Source organism: Mirounga leonina, unplaced genomic scaffold (assembly GCF_011800145.1).
Source record: "Mirounga leonina isolate KUSES-001 unplaced genomic scaffold, KU_Mleo_1.0 Mir_129, whole genome shotgun sequence".
In the NCBI taxonomy this organism is placed as follows: domain Eukaryota; kingdom Metazoa; phylum Chordata; class Mammalia; order Carnivora; family Phocidae; genus Mirounga; species Mirounga leonina.
In genome coordinates, this window is record NW_023270323.1 from 80,666,436 (window position 1) to 80,681,381 (window position 14,946).

The following is a 14,946-nucleotide window of genomic DNA, read 5'->3' on the forward strand; positions in this document are numbered from 1 at the left end:
CCCCCGCCCGAGGACCCCCGCCGCCGCCGCGCCGCGCCCGCCATGGCCTGCCGGCCGCGAAGCCCCTCTGGCTGCGGGAGCCGCCGCGACGGCGACGCCAGGTGAGGCGGGCCGCGCGCCCCGGGGCTTCCGGGCGGGCCGGGGTGGGGTCCGCGGGCGGGCGCCCGGGGCCTCGCGGCTCGCCTCGCGTCTGACGCCGCTTGTCGTCGGCAGCGCGCCGCCCCCGACGAGAGGGAGCCTCGGACGCAAGCGCAGAGCCGACGGGCGGCGCAGGAAGCCCGAGGACGCCGAGGGCCCCGCGCAGCCGGCGGGCGACGGCCGGCCGGACAGGTGGGCCCGGCGCGTGGCGCGAGCGTGGGGCCGCACGTTGAGCTGGCTGCGGCGCCCGGCGGGAGGGTCCTATCCCGGCTGCTTGGCGCGCCTGGGGAGCCCGCACGCGGCCGGTTAAGGCAGTCTGGGCGCCCCGCCGGACCGGTTAGGGCGCCCGCGGGGGCCCCAGCTGCTGGCCAGGGTACCTAGGGTGGCCCCCCGAGTTGCTGAGTCTTCCGGGGAGGTTGCTTAGGGTGCCTTGGTCGTCTCTGCCCGCAGGTCGGGGCGCCCAGGGGTCCCCAGCGCTTGGGGGTCATCACCTGCCTGGTCAGAGCGGCTGAGCGTCACCACCCTGCCGGTTAAGCTGCCTGGGGGGCCCCCACCCATCTGTTAAGGCACCTCTGGGTTACCGCCCGGCTGGTTGAGGCACCTCGGGAGCCCGACGTGACTGGTTAGGGTGTCCGTGGGCCCCCGCCCTACTGTTTATGGTAGCTGTGGGTTGCCCCCGACCGTTTGGGGAGTCTGTGCTCCGCGTCCGTTGACTAATTCAGGTGTCGTGGGTCACCGCACTTGGTTGCTCGTGGCGCCTGAAGGTCGCCGTAGCTGACTTGTTAAGGCGCCTGAGCCTCAAACGCTTGGCTGATTCACGGCGCTCGTATCGTTAAGGCACCAGCGTGTCTCAACGTGACTAAGGTAGCTGAGGACCCCACGAGAGCCTCTGGTGGCAGGTGTGCGCAGAAACTGGCCTCGGTCGCTGTGAGTCTGCTGTGCTTTAGGGACGGTGGGGGAGGCTGCCGTGAGCTCTTCAGGACGTTGTGCCTCAGGGGAGTCCTCTTAGAGAAGTTCCCACCACAGCCAGAAAAGGTGTCTGAACGCCAGGGTGCAAGTGCGGGTGCAAGTTGCAGCCTCCTCTTTTCATCCCGGTGCCGCGGGTGCTTCGTGAGGAGCCTTCCCTGTGGTCTTCACGCCGGCAGTTTCCGGGTGGGTCGTGTGCTCCCTGTGCCTGTGCTCTGACGGGGGTGGCTCAGCTAGTCAGGGTATTTCAGAGGGACAGGGAGCGGCTGAGGAAACCAGGGGCCGGTGGGGAAGGCCAGTGTGTGCTTCAGAGGCCACAGTCAGGGAGACCTCTGTTGGCGACCCTTGTGTGGACAGGGGGTGCCAGGGATGTGGTCGCCCTGGTGGCCCAAGTGCCCTTAGCTGGGGATGTGTTTGGCCTGTCTGAAGCCTGACTAGCGGAGGACGAGGGGGGCGTTCAGCTGGAAGGGGAGGTGGGGAGGAATGTGTGGTGCACGTTAGACTTTTTAAGGCCGTTCTTGTACTTGTTGGTGGGTTGAGGGGGATTCAGAGAGGAGTCTGGGATGACTCACGTGTTTCACTCTGAGCACCTTTGTTCCTTGGGGAACCGTTTGCCAGGATGGAGAGGGTGGGGGTAGAGCAGACCTGGCATGGGGAAGGAGGCAGTAATTAATGAGGCCTGAGTGTGGATGCGGAGGCTGCCCACGTTCTGCACGATGAGACCTCGCTGCGTACAGTTAATTTTAAAGATCTGGGGCCAGAAGAGATACTCGGGAAGAGACGCTGAGTGTGGGAGAGCGCCTGGACAGTGTTAGAGCTGGATGTGAAGAGAAGCGGTGAAACACCACGGAGATCAAGGTCTGAGTCCCCCGGTGGTCTCCTGCTTAGCTGAGAAGAAAACGTTAAATCCTTATATTGCCTTAAAAGTCCTTTGTATCCCCATGGGTACTCCTCTGGCTCAGCAGTTAGCCCCTTGGGCCTCCTTACTCACCTAACGTGGCAGAAAGCCCGTGGCTGCTGCTCGTCGCCCCGGTCCGCCGTGCTGATGCGTGGGGGATGCATACAGGTGCCTGCAGTAGAGCCAGGTGCTTTTCCATCTGGGGTGTGGGAGGTGGTTCCTGTGCAGGCAGTTAGCTCGTTGTACGGAGTGGGCTTTGTTTTCCGTTCAAGCACTTTCCCTGAATGTACTCTTGTCCTAAGGTCGGATAGGTTGGTGAGTACGACTCGCTTAATCTAGAAAGTTGGCTTTAGTTCTACGAAAGGTATTTTCCGTTATTCTACCAAAATACGTGATGTAGTGGCAGGTCATTTGTAAGCTCCTTTTAAGAGTTCAGCAGTCTCATGGCCCAGGCCTTAGCCTCTTGGTCCGCGAGTGATGACATTGAGGTCCAGCTCTGGACAACCTTGCATTTGGTTCCTCTCTGTATCTGGGATACAGTTACTGAGTCATACTGACTTTTGGTTCATTAAGTTGACTTCAGACCTTGCCAGTCATTTTTAGATTCTGGAAATTTAGTTTTAGAAATCTAGTTTTAGTTTTTTTGGGTGAGGTAGCTGTAAGAGAAGAACTATGGTAATTGCACACAGGGATCATTCATTTGTTATTGCAGTTGCATTTTCAAAGCGTGCCGTGTGGTTTGCAGCTAGGGTGCATCCGGTTGCCTAGAGTGGCAAATGAAGTTGTGTCTAGGATGCATCAGCGGTGACCAGTAGAAAATTGAGGAGGAAAAATAAAATTCCATTTATATCTAATCTACAAATAATAGACATACCAACAATTCTGACTGCAAGAATTCTTGTCATTAAGCCTTTTTCAGATTGCCTGCCTTTTTTTTTTTTTTTTTTAAGATTTTATTTGTTTGAGAGAGAGAGCGAGAACATGAGCAGAGGGGAGATGCAGAGGCAGAGGGAGAAGCAGGCTCCCCAAGGAGCAAGGAGCCCGATGCAGGACTTGATCCCAGGACCCTGGGATCATGACCTGAGCCGAAGGCAGATGCTTAACCGACTGAGCCACCGAGGTGTCCCTTGACGAAAGGTTTCCTTGATCTCTGGATTGAACTGGGCTCCTAGTTTACACTTAGCCCAACTCTAAGGGGTGCTGTTACCAGTACACTAAATCCTAATGTAGCAGGGACTCCCATGTATATTCCTATTTCCCTATTTTAATTAGGTGATATATTCTGAATAGTTAATTACGTGCATTTAAAAGTGAACAGTAGCCACCATTTATTAAGTACTTTTATGTGCTGGTCACTTTGCTTAGTATGAAGTGTTATTTAATTCTTCTTTAAAATACTGAAAAATAGTCTCTTATTTCGTAAATAAAAGACCAAGTTGTGTTAGGCACCATTGTCTGTGCTGAAGATGGCTTGTTGACTTGGCCTTCCCCCCCAGTGGACTGTTTCCTCATGATCCAGCCAACACTGGCACATGGTGGGTGCTTACAAGCTCGACAGATGAAGCCCAGAGAGGCTTGAAGTGAATTGCCCAAACTCAGGGAGCGAATAAGCGATGGAGCGTAGAGTATCCTGGAGCCCATGGCACTCTGCAAGCAACATCTGAGCATCCCCTGGTGTGCTGCTTGGAAGGACACTGAATGTAGGTGCCGTGGTTCAAATGCACGTTTTTGTTGTATTGCAGTTTTACCACTCCTGAAGGCCCGAAGCCCCATTCTAGATGTTCAGACTGGGCAAGTGCAGTTGAAGAGGATGAAATGAGGACCAGAGTTAACAAAGAAATTGCAAGGTATACATCCCAGACCGTTGTGAAGCATTATCCTTGGTGTTTCTTATCATATGTTAGCTTTGAGGTATGTGTTAGAAGGATGATTCTTCAGAGTCTGGTCCCCATCCCAGCAGCATTAGCAGGGCCTGAGCACTTGTTAGAAATGCCCATTCTCAGGCCCCACCCCAGGCCTCCTGAATGGGAAACTCGGGGTGGGATCCAGCCATGTCTTAAAGAAGCCGTCCAGATGAGCCTGCTCACTGAAGGCTCAGGACTACTACTGTCTTAGTGGCCATCCATCCACCATGGCAGTAGGTGGGAAGATGGTACTACCATAATGTGCTCTAACCTACCACATTGGATTCTGCCACCCCAGCAAGCTGTGTGGCTCTCTCTTTAGATGGGGAGCGCACTCTTGTCTGACACCTGGTTCAGGTAATAGCTCGGGAGTGGGAGAGCACGGGGGGGTCCCCTTGCAGCTGTACCCAAAATTGTTGTGTATATCCAAGTTTTCCCAAACTCTAAGCCACTGCCTCGACTCATTATGGTTCAGATGATGCATCCTTAAGCACTGCTTCTCTCTCTTTGATTACATTCTCTCTGGTATTTTTGCGTTTTTCCTTCCCTTTGAAATATTCCATCCAACCCAGCTGATTGAGCTTTGAGTTAAAATGCTGTGGCTCATAATCAGTTGGAGTATGTTGAACCGAGTCCATTGGTTCTTAATTCTTATGAGAAAATGTGTCCTCTCAGCAGGGAAGCAGGGCCAGATTGCCTGTTTCACCTCTGCAGTGGTTGATGGTATTTATAGCTGCCTCCTTAGGAAAAGCACAGGCACACGTGGGGGTTAGTTAGGACCACTCAAAGGGCTGCTTTAATTTATTTTAGGCATCAAAATATATGTGTGTGGGTGGGCGGTGTGCCTGGTTAGAAAAGTGAACTGGAAGTTCACAGACGTGGGCTCCTCCAGTGTTTTGAATTCGTTGTTTTATTCATATAGACGTCAGTTTTCCCAGCTGTAGAGCTAGGATGTTTGATTTGGTCTGTGTAGTTTCTGTGTTCCGCTCCCAAGGCTTATAACAGCTCTTCTCACATACCTATGTGTCCTGACCCTTGCCAGGGACTATCTGCAGATCTCATGCTATGTATGGAGACCCCTCTCTGTCTTTTTTTTTTTTTTTTTTTTTTAAAGATTTTATTTATTCATTTGAGACACAGATACAGAGAGAGCGAGCGAGCGACAGCATGAGCAGGGAGAGAGGGAGAGGGAGAAGCAGGCTCCCCGCTGAGCAGGGAGCCCAATGCGGGGCTTGATCCCAGGACGCCGGGACCATGACCTGAGCCGAAGGCAGACGCTTAACCATCTGAGCCACCCAGGCGCCCCGACCCCTTTCTGTCTTGACCCTCGTTTGATGGACCCCGCTTTATTCCTCGGTTGTCCCACAGGCCTGTCTCCAAAAAGTGTTCTTTGCAAAACAGTCCTGCTCTATTTTGGGCCACTCTGCCAATCACACCCTTCCTGATGGAAGGCTGCTGCTTTAGTAAGACCCAGGTGGTTTGACCTGCTGCTGATGGTAGTCTGCCTTTTTACCAGAATTTAGTTCACTGTACTTCAAGGAGGATAATACACACTACACACCAGCTGTCTGAAAATTGGAAAATGGGTTTTAGCCATACTAGAAGCCAGTCTTTTTTCAGCTGGAGTCCCTGAGAGAATGAAGCCCTACAGAAAGGGATATTGAGGGCCTGCTTTCTCAGTTCGCATGGGCTGGTATAGAATCGGCGCTTTTCTAGATACACAGGAAACAAACTCATTCATTACATCCTGGTGTCCAAACTCCTCGGTGCCTCAGCAGACTTGGGGCCTGGCACTTTGGGAAGGAGACACAGTAATATATGACATGTTTTAGACACATGAACTTTTAGCTTGAGATGGTTCATGGTTTCAGTGTTAGATCGAGCTACACTCCTTTGGCTGATGTACCTTGGCAAAGCGGGGTTTTGGTAGTTGCTGTGATGGAAATCAATGAGGAACAAGACTGGGGGCTGGTGTTCAGTCTCTTTGCAAGATTGGAGAAAGCGAGCACAACCCAGTAGGCACACACGTAAGTAATTGTGGTATTAGAAATAAAAACTGTTTATCTCAACTTCACATTTTTTTTTTTTTTCCCCCGAAAGTGGATCTCACTACTTAACCTGACGCTGTTAGGGGCTTTTTTTGGCTTAGAGAATTTCCATTACATATGGTGGTACCCAGGGTCATTGAGGTGGTTGTTTACTCACAGGGCCTGGCTGCTCTAAGCACTTCGTATGAGCTTGGCCTGTAACACCTTCTTATGAGAGAAGGTGACTGAGGGAGATTGAAAATAAACGGAACCACTGTGCTGTTACCCTGATTCACTCACCAGACCACACTGCTCAGGGAGAAGGCCTGACCTCTGGGGGCTGTCTTAAAAGCATTGTCTTCAGTTAATTTCTATACCTTTCTAAAACAGCAATGTTTATTTTGCTCTCAGATATAAAAGAAAACTCATAAATGACTTTGGGAGAGAGAGAAAATCCTCATCAGGAAGGTAAGTGCCATGTAAATGTTTCTTCTCTAATTTGATAGGCCTGTCACCCCCTAGTGGGAAGAATTGTGCATGGGATGCTGGTTTCTCAGCAGCTTGTGCTGCCTGGTCCTTTCCTCCCTGCTTTGGAATTTGTACTTTTTATGTACTACATTCCCATGGAGAGAGTTCTGGACTGTTCTGGGATTAACATGGTTTGGAATCCAGAGGACAGATGTTCTTTCATCATTTGTTTCAGCATTTTCTTACATAGCGGTCTTAACCTTGAGGCTCATTCTGTCCATCTCATCTTCAGTTCTGACTCCAAGGAGGCGGGGTCCACGGTGCCAGCTGACTTAGAGACAGATGAGAGCGTCCTGATGAGAAGGCAGAAGCAGATCAATTACGGGAAGAACACCATCGCCTACGACCGCTATATTAAAGAAGTCCCGAGGTAGTCTTGTCTCACTGGCGCATCCTGATGGAGTTGTGGGGCACTGCCGTCTAGACTCTAGTCTGCTTTCATGGTGCATCTGACTCTGGGCGTACTTCACGCGCTCTCAGGACCATTGAACCACTTTGAGGCGCTTATGTTAATGACGAGGAAGGGATGGGTGACTGAAAACCCAGGGACACGAAGATAAGAAACTTTTAACGTGTTATAGTTCAGGGTGTTAGTTAACACTTCAGGTCCCAGGACTCCTGCGCTCTCAGAATTATAAGGCTATTAACGTGCGTGATGGGGGAAGAGTAAAATTCAGGTGACAGGTTGTAAAGATGGTGTTGGAGAAAAACATGAACCTTGCCCACTCTTGTCCCAGCAGCATGCTCTTCCACCTTGCTCCTCACAGGGTTGCAAAGAAAGCTTAGAGAGGGCATCCATTTCTTGATAGGACTGGGGTTCAGATGTGCGTTTCTGGAACACAGATAGTAAAGGGGTAGTAGAGTCAAAGGGGTGGTGCTTTTTTATATATTACTTTTGCTCATTTTATAGAGTCTCAGTTGACCTATGATTTTTTGATAACTCTGATCTCAGAGTTTGGTTAATCTTCAAGCGGATGTATAGATGCGGATGGTACGTATTAGGACAACCTCCCTCTTTCCTGTAGACACCTTCGACAACCCGGCATCCATCCCAAGACCCCCAACAAATTCAAGAAGTATAGTCGACGATCGTGGGACCAGCAGATCAAGCTCTGGAAGGTGGCTCTGCATTTTTGGGATCCTCCAGCTGAAGAAGGATGTGATTTGCAGGAAATGTATGTCTTCATTGCATTCTTGTTCTGTTTCTGCGATTTGTGCAGTGACTGAAATCACTTGATCATTTATGTGCAGGTTATCATGGTATTAAGTCCCCCTGGAGTTCTGAGAGAGCAGAGTAGCCTGTGGCCACAGCTTCATGTCTGTTTTCTCTGTGCATAAAGTCGGATGGGTGGACTCTGGGAGGCTGGTGGAGGGAGGAATCTGCTTCCTGGATTTAATTTACTTCGTAGCTAGAGAAAATGGAGCTCAGTAAATCTAGTAATATGCGGGCTGTTGTTCTTAAATTTTGAAGAAATAATGTTCTTAAATTTTTTTTTTTTTTTTAAGAAAGGAAAGCAGGATTTTTTTTTTTTTTTTTAATTTATTTGAGAGAGAGAGAATGAGAGACAGAGAGCACGAGAGGGAGGAAGGTCAGAGGGAGAGGCAGACTCCCTGCCGAGCAGGGAGCCCGATGCAGGACTCGATCCTGGGACTCCAGGATCATGACCTGAGCCGAAGGCAGTTGCCCAACCAACTGAGCCACCCAGGCGCCCCAATGTTCTTAAATTTTAAAATAGGGCGCCTGGGTGGCTCAGTTGGTTAAGCGACTGCCTTCGGCTCAGGTCATGATCCTGGAGTCCCGGGATCGAGTTCCGCATCGGGCTCCCTGCTCGGCAGGGAGTCTGCTTCTCCCTCTCCCGCTTCCCCCTCTTGTGTTCTCTCTCTTTCTCACTCTCTTTCTCAAATAAATAAATAAAATCTTTAAAAAAGAATTTTTTTAAAATAAACATTCTAAAAGGTATTTGAGTAACATGTTGAACTATGAAAATAAAAGGCCTGTCTTCATTAAGGAAGCCTTTTATCTTTTTCCTGTTTTTAAATTTTTTTTTTTTTTAAGATTTATTTGAGAGAGAGGGGGAGAGAGAGAGATGAGAGCATGAGCAGGGAGGAGGGGCAGAGGGAGAAACAGACTCCCTGCTGAGCGTCAGGACCTGAGCCGAAGGCAGCCCCTTCACGGACTGAGCCACCCAAGCGCCCCTCCCTGTTGGTTTTTAAACTCAAACCCAGTTGGAAGGGCCTCAGGCCTGAGGTTTTGCCCTGGGGTTAGAATGCCCGTTGAACAGGGAGGTGGGAAGGACTGTCTTGCACTCGCCCCTTCTTTGGGCACCTCTTCTCAGCTCCTTCTTGATCTGGGTCTCTGCCTTCCTCAGACACAGATTATTCATTCAGCAAATACTTGAGTTTCTGCTTTGTGCTGGGGAAATTTATTAGAACCTGTCATGTTTGAAATGACTTCTTTTTTTTTTTAAGATTTTATTTATTTATTCATGAGAGACCGAGAGAGAGAGAGAGAGGCAGAGGGAGAAGCAGGCTCCCAAGGAGCAGGGAGCCCGATGCGGGACTCGATCCCAGCACCCTGGGATCATGACCTGAGCCGAAGGCAGACGCTCAACCATCTGAGCCACCCAGGCGCCCCGTTTGAAATGACTTCTAACATGGCTTTATAGATTTGGCCTCACAGATGTCATCATGTCATACCCATTTTTTCCCACTGTGACACTATTGTCCCTTCTCTAGGAGTAGAAAATCGGAAAATCAGCGATTGCAGTGTTCATCAGCCCCCCTAATTGGGCCTATATTGACGCTTCCACTTAGAAGGGTGCTTGTGGGTGCGTAAATAGTCACACCACAGTTGAGAATGGGCAGGTGGTGGTGTGCTCTGAGCCAGGTGGACGTTTCTCCTTGCCATCACTGTGGCCGGCATTACCTGTGTGGGGCGGGGAGATGGGGGGAGATGGTGGGGGGATTCACTGCTAACCGTTCCGATGGCTTCAGGAGCATAGGAGACACTTGTCAGTCAGTGTTTGCTGCATGGGGCAGCGCGCTACTGACCGTGCTCGTATTGAGTGAACAGGCTTGGAGCACCTCCCGCTTTAAGTGGTGGCTGATGCACGTGTTGGCTTTCACCTCGCAGACATCCTGTGGACCTCGGCGAGATGGAGACGGAGTCTGCAGAAAGCAGCTCCGAGTCCCAGACAAGCTCTCAGGACAACTTCGTAAGTGCCTTTTCTTGGTTCCATCTCTCACCACAGGTGTCGGGTTAGTTGCTGACTGCGTCTGCCCCTTGATGAGCTGACACTGAAGCCAAAGTTTGGTTCTGGTGCTTATGAAGAAGGGGTTCCTTTGTCCCTTCTCTGACGTCATTGAAATGTTGACTTGATGGCGTTCCTAGGTAGTGGCCTTAATTGAGGTTTTTGGTTCAGTCCACCTAATAAGTTCTACCATTTTCATTTTAAAAGTGAAAGGCCTTTTTTCCTCTGATTCCAGTGTCTGTGTAGGCCTCGTCCCTGGCATTAATTTTAGGCTGTATACAGTTTTTGGGGGTGATTTGCTAGTACAAGATCATTTGCTAATTACTACTATATAAAGGTATGCTTTGGGCCTAAGGGTTTCCCCCACATTTGCCGATTTTTAAAAATTACATGGTTTTTGAGGGGAAAAAAACTATAAAGATTAAAAACGATATATAAAATTACCTCATCTAATCCTGTAGTTGTTGGTTGGGTGCATGTTCCTTCAGACTTTTCTGCATGTGTGCAAGCAAATATATGTGAGCAGGTTATAATAAAAGCTCTATTATTTTTATAAAGGAGACCACCTTGATATTTGTGTATGGAAATACTTAACATATTAAGTGAAAAAAAAAAAAAAGATTGAAACTAGAAAAAAGCAAACGTTTGTTGTGAAGTACTTCTGTTTTATGTGGGATCATCCTGTACCATGTTTGGACAGTGGGGAAGCCTATAAAATAAAGGTGCATAGTTGCCTTTTTCTTTTTCTCTCTCTCTCTCTTTTTTTTTTTTTTTGCCTTCCATCTGTGTCCCCCTACCGTGGCAAGCCTGGCATGTGTCCTTCTAGTCTTGTGGCCCATCGCGTACCTCACACACTGTGTGACCCGCGTATGTGACTGCAAGGTCAGGAGTAATACAGATGTCCAACCGTAGAGCAATAGCAGAGTTGTGTCACAACAAATAGAGCTGTTACAGGTTGTTTCTGAAGACTGATGACGTGGGAAAGTTGTAGAGAGAAATAAAAGCAGGATGTTTAATGATGGAATGATTCCAGTTTTATGGCTTGTTGACGTGTATGTAGGACTAAAAGGAACCCATGAACATCTCAACTGGTGGCCTCCATAGTTTGGATCAAAAGTAACCTTGTCCCAGCTCAAGAAGCAGATTCTGAACATACCACCTGCAGAATCAGAAGTTAGAGGGAGATGCTCAGGCCCAGGGGGCAAGGGGAGGGGAGCCAGACCATGAAGATTAGAGGCAGGGGTCCTGGGGGGAGTCCTGGGGGGCCCAAGAAGAGGTGGTTCAGAGATGGCTGGATGTGCTGAAGGGAAGAGAAGCCCGGGCCTAAGCACTTTATTTAGTACTACAAACACCTGGGTAACTGTGTCCCTCAACCACCCCACTAGATGCTCCACACAACCATTATGTCATTGTGCTCCAGAAATGTCATCCTGACAGAACAAAGCTCCTGGCTAATCAGCTGGCCATGTCCAGGCCTCCTGGCTGCCCTAAGAACGGTCTTTTTACAAGTCTTTTTTTCTTTTTTGATCCACAGTTTAATCAAGGATTACTTGTCTAAATTGTCATTTCTTACATTTTCTTAACTTAGAATAGTCTTCCTGCCTTTTTCCTCCCATGACAGTGACTTTTTGGGAAGACTTGAGGCTAGTTTTTGTAATGCAGAGTTCCTCATTTGGGAGTTCTCCTACTGTTTCTTTAAGAACTAGATTCAGATTGGACACTTCAGGCAAGAATGTGACCATGGTGGGGGGTGTATGTCCCTTTGTCCCACTATTGGGGATGTTAAATTTATAATATGATTCAAGTGGTATCAACCAGATCTCTTCATTGTAAAAGTAACTTTTTTTTCTTTTTTTAAAAAGATTTTGCTTACTTGAGAGAGAGCACAAGCAGGGGGGAGTTACAGAGGTAGAGGGAGAAGCAGGCTTCCTGCCGAGCAGGGAGCCCGGTGTGGGACCTGATCCCAGGACTCCGGGATCATGACCCGAGCCGAAGGCAGACGCTTAATTGACTGAGCCACCCAGGCGCCCCTAAAAATCACTTTTTTAACGTTCATTTAAAACTTCAGTTTTAGTTGATATAAACATTGAGCTTCACTGGGTTTAAATGCTCCAAATAATAAACTCTTAACATTTGATTGTGTGACCTTGTAATTAAGTTTTTTTGATGAAAAAGCAAAACCTGTTTAGTAAGGCAATTCAGAAATACACCGAATTAAACACTGGTATCTCCTGCCCTGAGAGCCACTGTTGAGTTTTGTCCCGTCTTTCAGTGTTTTTGTGCTCATAGGTGTACACGGGTCTACACGTCTGAGCTTTTTGTTCCATATAGCGCGCACGATTCCTTTGGTGGTGTAGTTACTGGGAATTGTGAGTGAGTGCGTAGATCTTGACAGACGCTCTGTCGCTTGATTCCCAAAAGCTGTTCAGTGCAGGATGGGCTCAGGAGGGGGCTGTCCTCTGCCTGAGTGCAGAGCAGCTAAGCTAGATCCTCCTCGGCAGGTGAGCACGTGCTCAGTGGTTGGTGGGATTCTGCTCCACCAGTCACGATGCAGCCCTTAGAGTCAAAGGACTGGGGCTCAGACGCCGTAAAGGGTCCGTTAGTTTCTTTTTTTTAGATTTATTTATTTATTTGACAGAGACACAGCGAGAGAGGGAACACAAGCAGGGGGAGTGGGAGAGGGAGGAGCAGGCTCCCCGCTGAGCAGAGAGCCTGATGCGGGGCTCGATCCCAGGACCCTGGGATCGTGACCTGAGCCGAAGGCAGACGCTTAACGACTGAGCCACCCAGGCGCTCCGGGTCCGTTAGTTTCTAATGGGTTGGTTGGTGGGTAGGGATTTGACATACCCACGGAGAGGAAAGATTGATGTTATCCATGAATTTTAATTAGGTAATGGTTTTGAATTCTCTCAGGAGCATTCCAGCACGCATAGGCCTTTGCTGGTAATGCTCCGTCTTAGTCCTGTGGCGCTGTGGGCAAAGGAGGTGGCGGTCGCCCCTGGTAGGGGTGTGGTGCGCAGCCTTGTGCGTCGTGTCTTGGGAACTAGCCCTGACTGTGTTCCTGTCTTCTAGGACGGGTACTCTGGCACACCCACTAAAGTCAGGCACGTGGACTGCCGAGTGGAGGACGAGTTTGATTTGGAAGCTTGTTTAACTGAGCCCTTGAAAGATTTCTCAGCCATGAGCTAACTGATGCCACCTGGGGGCCACTGGGAGCAAGAGTTGCCTCCACCTGGCAGGTTGGGGGCCGGCCGAGCATGTGTCCCGTGTTGGTAACCGGATGGTTTCTGTTCCTAGTTCATTATCTCATTATCTCATGGTGAATTGTTATTCTTGCCTTATTTTCTTAAGACACGTTAATTTTATGTATAGTGAATGTATTTTGCATGTTTTAAATTGTAAATGGAACTAAATCCAAGGAAAATTGAACTTGACGCAGTCTTGAAAACTTAATTGCTTAATCTCTACCATCCTCCAAGTTAACCTGACAAGCATATTTTAACTGATTTTCCGCCAGTATGTTAGATGTTGCGTTGTTACTTGTCAGATGGCTGGTTTGGGGTTAGTCACACATTCATGGGGCCAGTTATGCATCAGCTTTCTTTACTGGTATCTGAATATTCTCCTAATTGGATAATTTTAGTATCTTTACGGAAACTTAATTTTGGGCCTTTTGTCAGTACGTCAAGGTGTGTTTTTTTTCCCTCCTACAGAGCACTGAATAGTCGAAGGTAGTAAATTGAGGTGTTAAGGGATTTTATGTAAGTTATACAGTCTTAATTTGGTACTTGTAAATAGCGCTAGGTAGGCCTTCTACCTGTAATACTCCAAGAGTTAAGGCAGCAGAGGGGTTTAGAAAGAACATTTTTTTACAGTCAGTTAATTTACCATGTAAAATTGCTGTAAATGATAATGTGTACAGATTTTCTGTTCAAATATTCAATTGTAAACTTGTTAAGACTGTTATGTTTCTATTGCTTTTGTATGGAATGATATTACAAAAATAAAAAAGAACCTTCTTACCTGATTTATTACGTTGCCAAATAGGCTACCTGCTGAGATAATTGCTGCGTTTGAAGGACCTAAGTATCTGTCCTTACCGAGTGGCACTGGGGAGGACAGCGCACGGTGGTGAAGGAAGCATGGCCCTGGCTCATTGAACTCTGCCCAGTGAGGACCTTATTTCATAGGTTTGGAGCTCTGATGGCGCATCTTGGTCGGGCCAGAGTCACATCCGAATCTCCTGTGACTGCAGAGCCTGGCCACATTCGGCGTGTGTCCAGCAGACTTAACGGGGTTTGATGCTCATTCAGCAGCTGGGGTGAGTGGCAGGGCCTTTCCCTGTTTCCTGAGACAGACCAGGGCTGTGCAGTCTGCCTTGGAGCAGAGTGAGCATCGGACCTGGGTTTCGAGGGGCAGCCCTGACCACCTCATGTCTTCTGTAGTTATGCACTTGAACCCTGGAAACTTGGCCTACAGACATGGCCACTAGGCCACGGCCACGTGCCCTAAGAATGGTCCCTCAGACATGATGCTGATGTTATCTCAAGCAAAGGATGGGTTTTGTCAGCTTTGTTCACAGTCTTTCAAAAGGAGCCCTTCCTGGGGCGCCTGGGTGGCTCCGTTGTTAAGCGTCTGCCTTCGGCTCAGGTCGTGATCCTGGGGTGCTGGGATGGAGCCCCACGTCGGGTTCCCTGCTCCGTGGGAAGCCTGCATCTCCCTCTCCCACTCCCCCTGCTTATGTTCCTGCTCTCGCTCGCTCTCTCTGTCAAATAAATAAAAATCCTAAAAAAAAGGGGGGGGGGACCCTTGTTCACTTTGTTCAGCCCATACTGTCAGGCACGGTTCTATTGGTATTGGAGGCCTGCAGGAGACAGGGTGCTCCAATATCTGCACTCACACTCTACTGGGGACAGAAGACTGTAAGTACAGTGTCAGGTTAAGGGGTGAGAGCAGAGATGGGCAGGGGCCTTGGGGAGGACTGGGAGGTGGGAAGTTGTCATTTTTTATAGGCTGGTTGAGAGATGCCCGATGAGATGGCATTTGGACAGACATGGTCTCAGGGAGGACCATCTGCCTCAGAAGGCAGCAAGTGCAAAGGCCCTGGGGTAGGAGTTTGGTGTATAGACTGCCGGCAGTATCCTCACGTGGGAGAGACTGTGTAGCTGGGCAGGAGCTTGAGGAGTAAAGTGCGGGCGGGTGCCTCTGGGGCTTTGAGGAGACCAGGGGAGGGG

At 49.2% G+C, this 14,946-nt stretch overlaps 1 protein-coding gene across 3 annotated transcripts; it reads left to right on the forward strand.

Moving 5' to 3' along the window:
* The first annotated feature begins 21 nt into the window (after positions 1 to 21).
* On the forward strand, positions 22 to 14,395 carry SLBP (stem-loop binding protein). 3 transcript variants are annotated; one of them, XM_035005472.1, is made up of 8 exons: positions 22 to 101; positions 214 to 330; positions 3,745 to 3,849; positions 6,345 to 6,401; positions 6,694 to 6,831; positions 7,487 to 7,636; positions 9,595 to 9,676; positions 13,760 to 14,395. In XM_035005472.1, exons 1-8 carry the CDS (start codon positions 43 to 45, stop codon positions 13,769 to 13,771), a joined length of 720 nt encoding a protein of 239 aa, XP_034861363.1. In that variant the 5' UTR covers positions 22 to 42; the 3' UTR covers positions 13,772 to 14,395. The 3 variants fall into 3 exon arrangements, with proteins under 3 accessions (XP_034861363.1, XP_034861362.1, XP_034861364.1); XM_035005471.1 differs by lacking the exon at positions 13,760 to 14,395 and adding an exon at positions 12,785 to 13,739; XM_035005473.1 differs by lacking the exons at positions 214 to 330; positions 13,760 to 14,395 and adding an exon at positions 12,785 to 13,739 and having other exon boundaries at positions 25 to 101.
* The last annotated feature ends 551 nt before the right edge of the window (positions 14,396 to 14,946 follow it).

Bases quoted from the DNA above. Each gene is read 5' to 3' on its own strand.
- SLBP (XM_035005471.1), top strand. From the start codon at position 43: ATGGCCTGCCGGCCGCGAAGCCCCTCTGGCTGCGGGAGCCGCCGCGAC. The intron at 7,637-9,594 runs GTATGTCTTCAT...TTCACCTCGCAG, and splicing joins GGATGTGATTTGCAGGAAAT to ACATCCTGTGGACCTCGGCG. The intron at 9,677-12,784 runs GTAAGTGCCTTT...CCTGTCTTCTAG, and splicing joins CAAGCTCTCAGGACAACTTC to GACGGGTACTCTGGCACACC.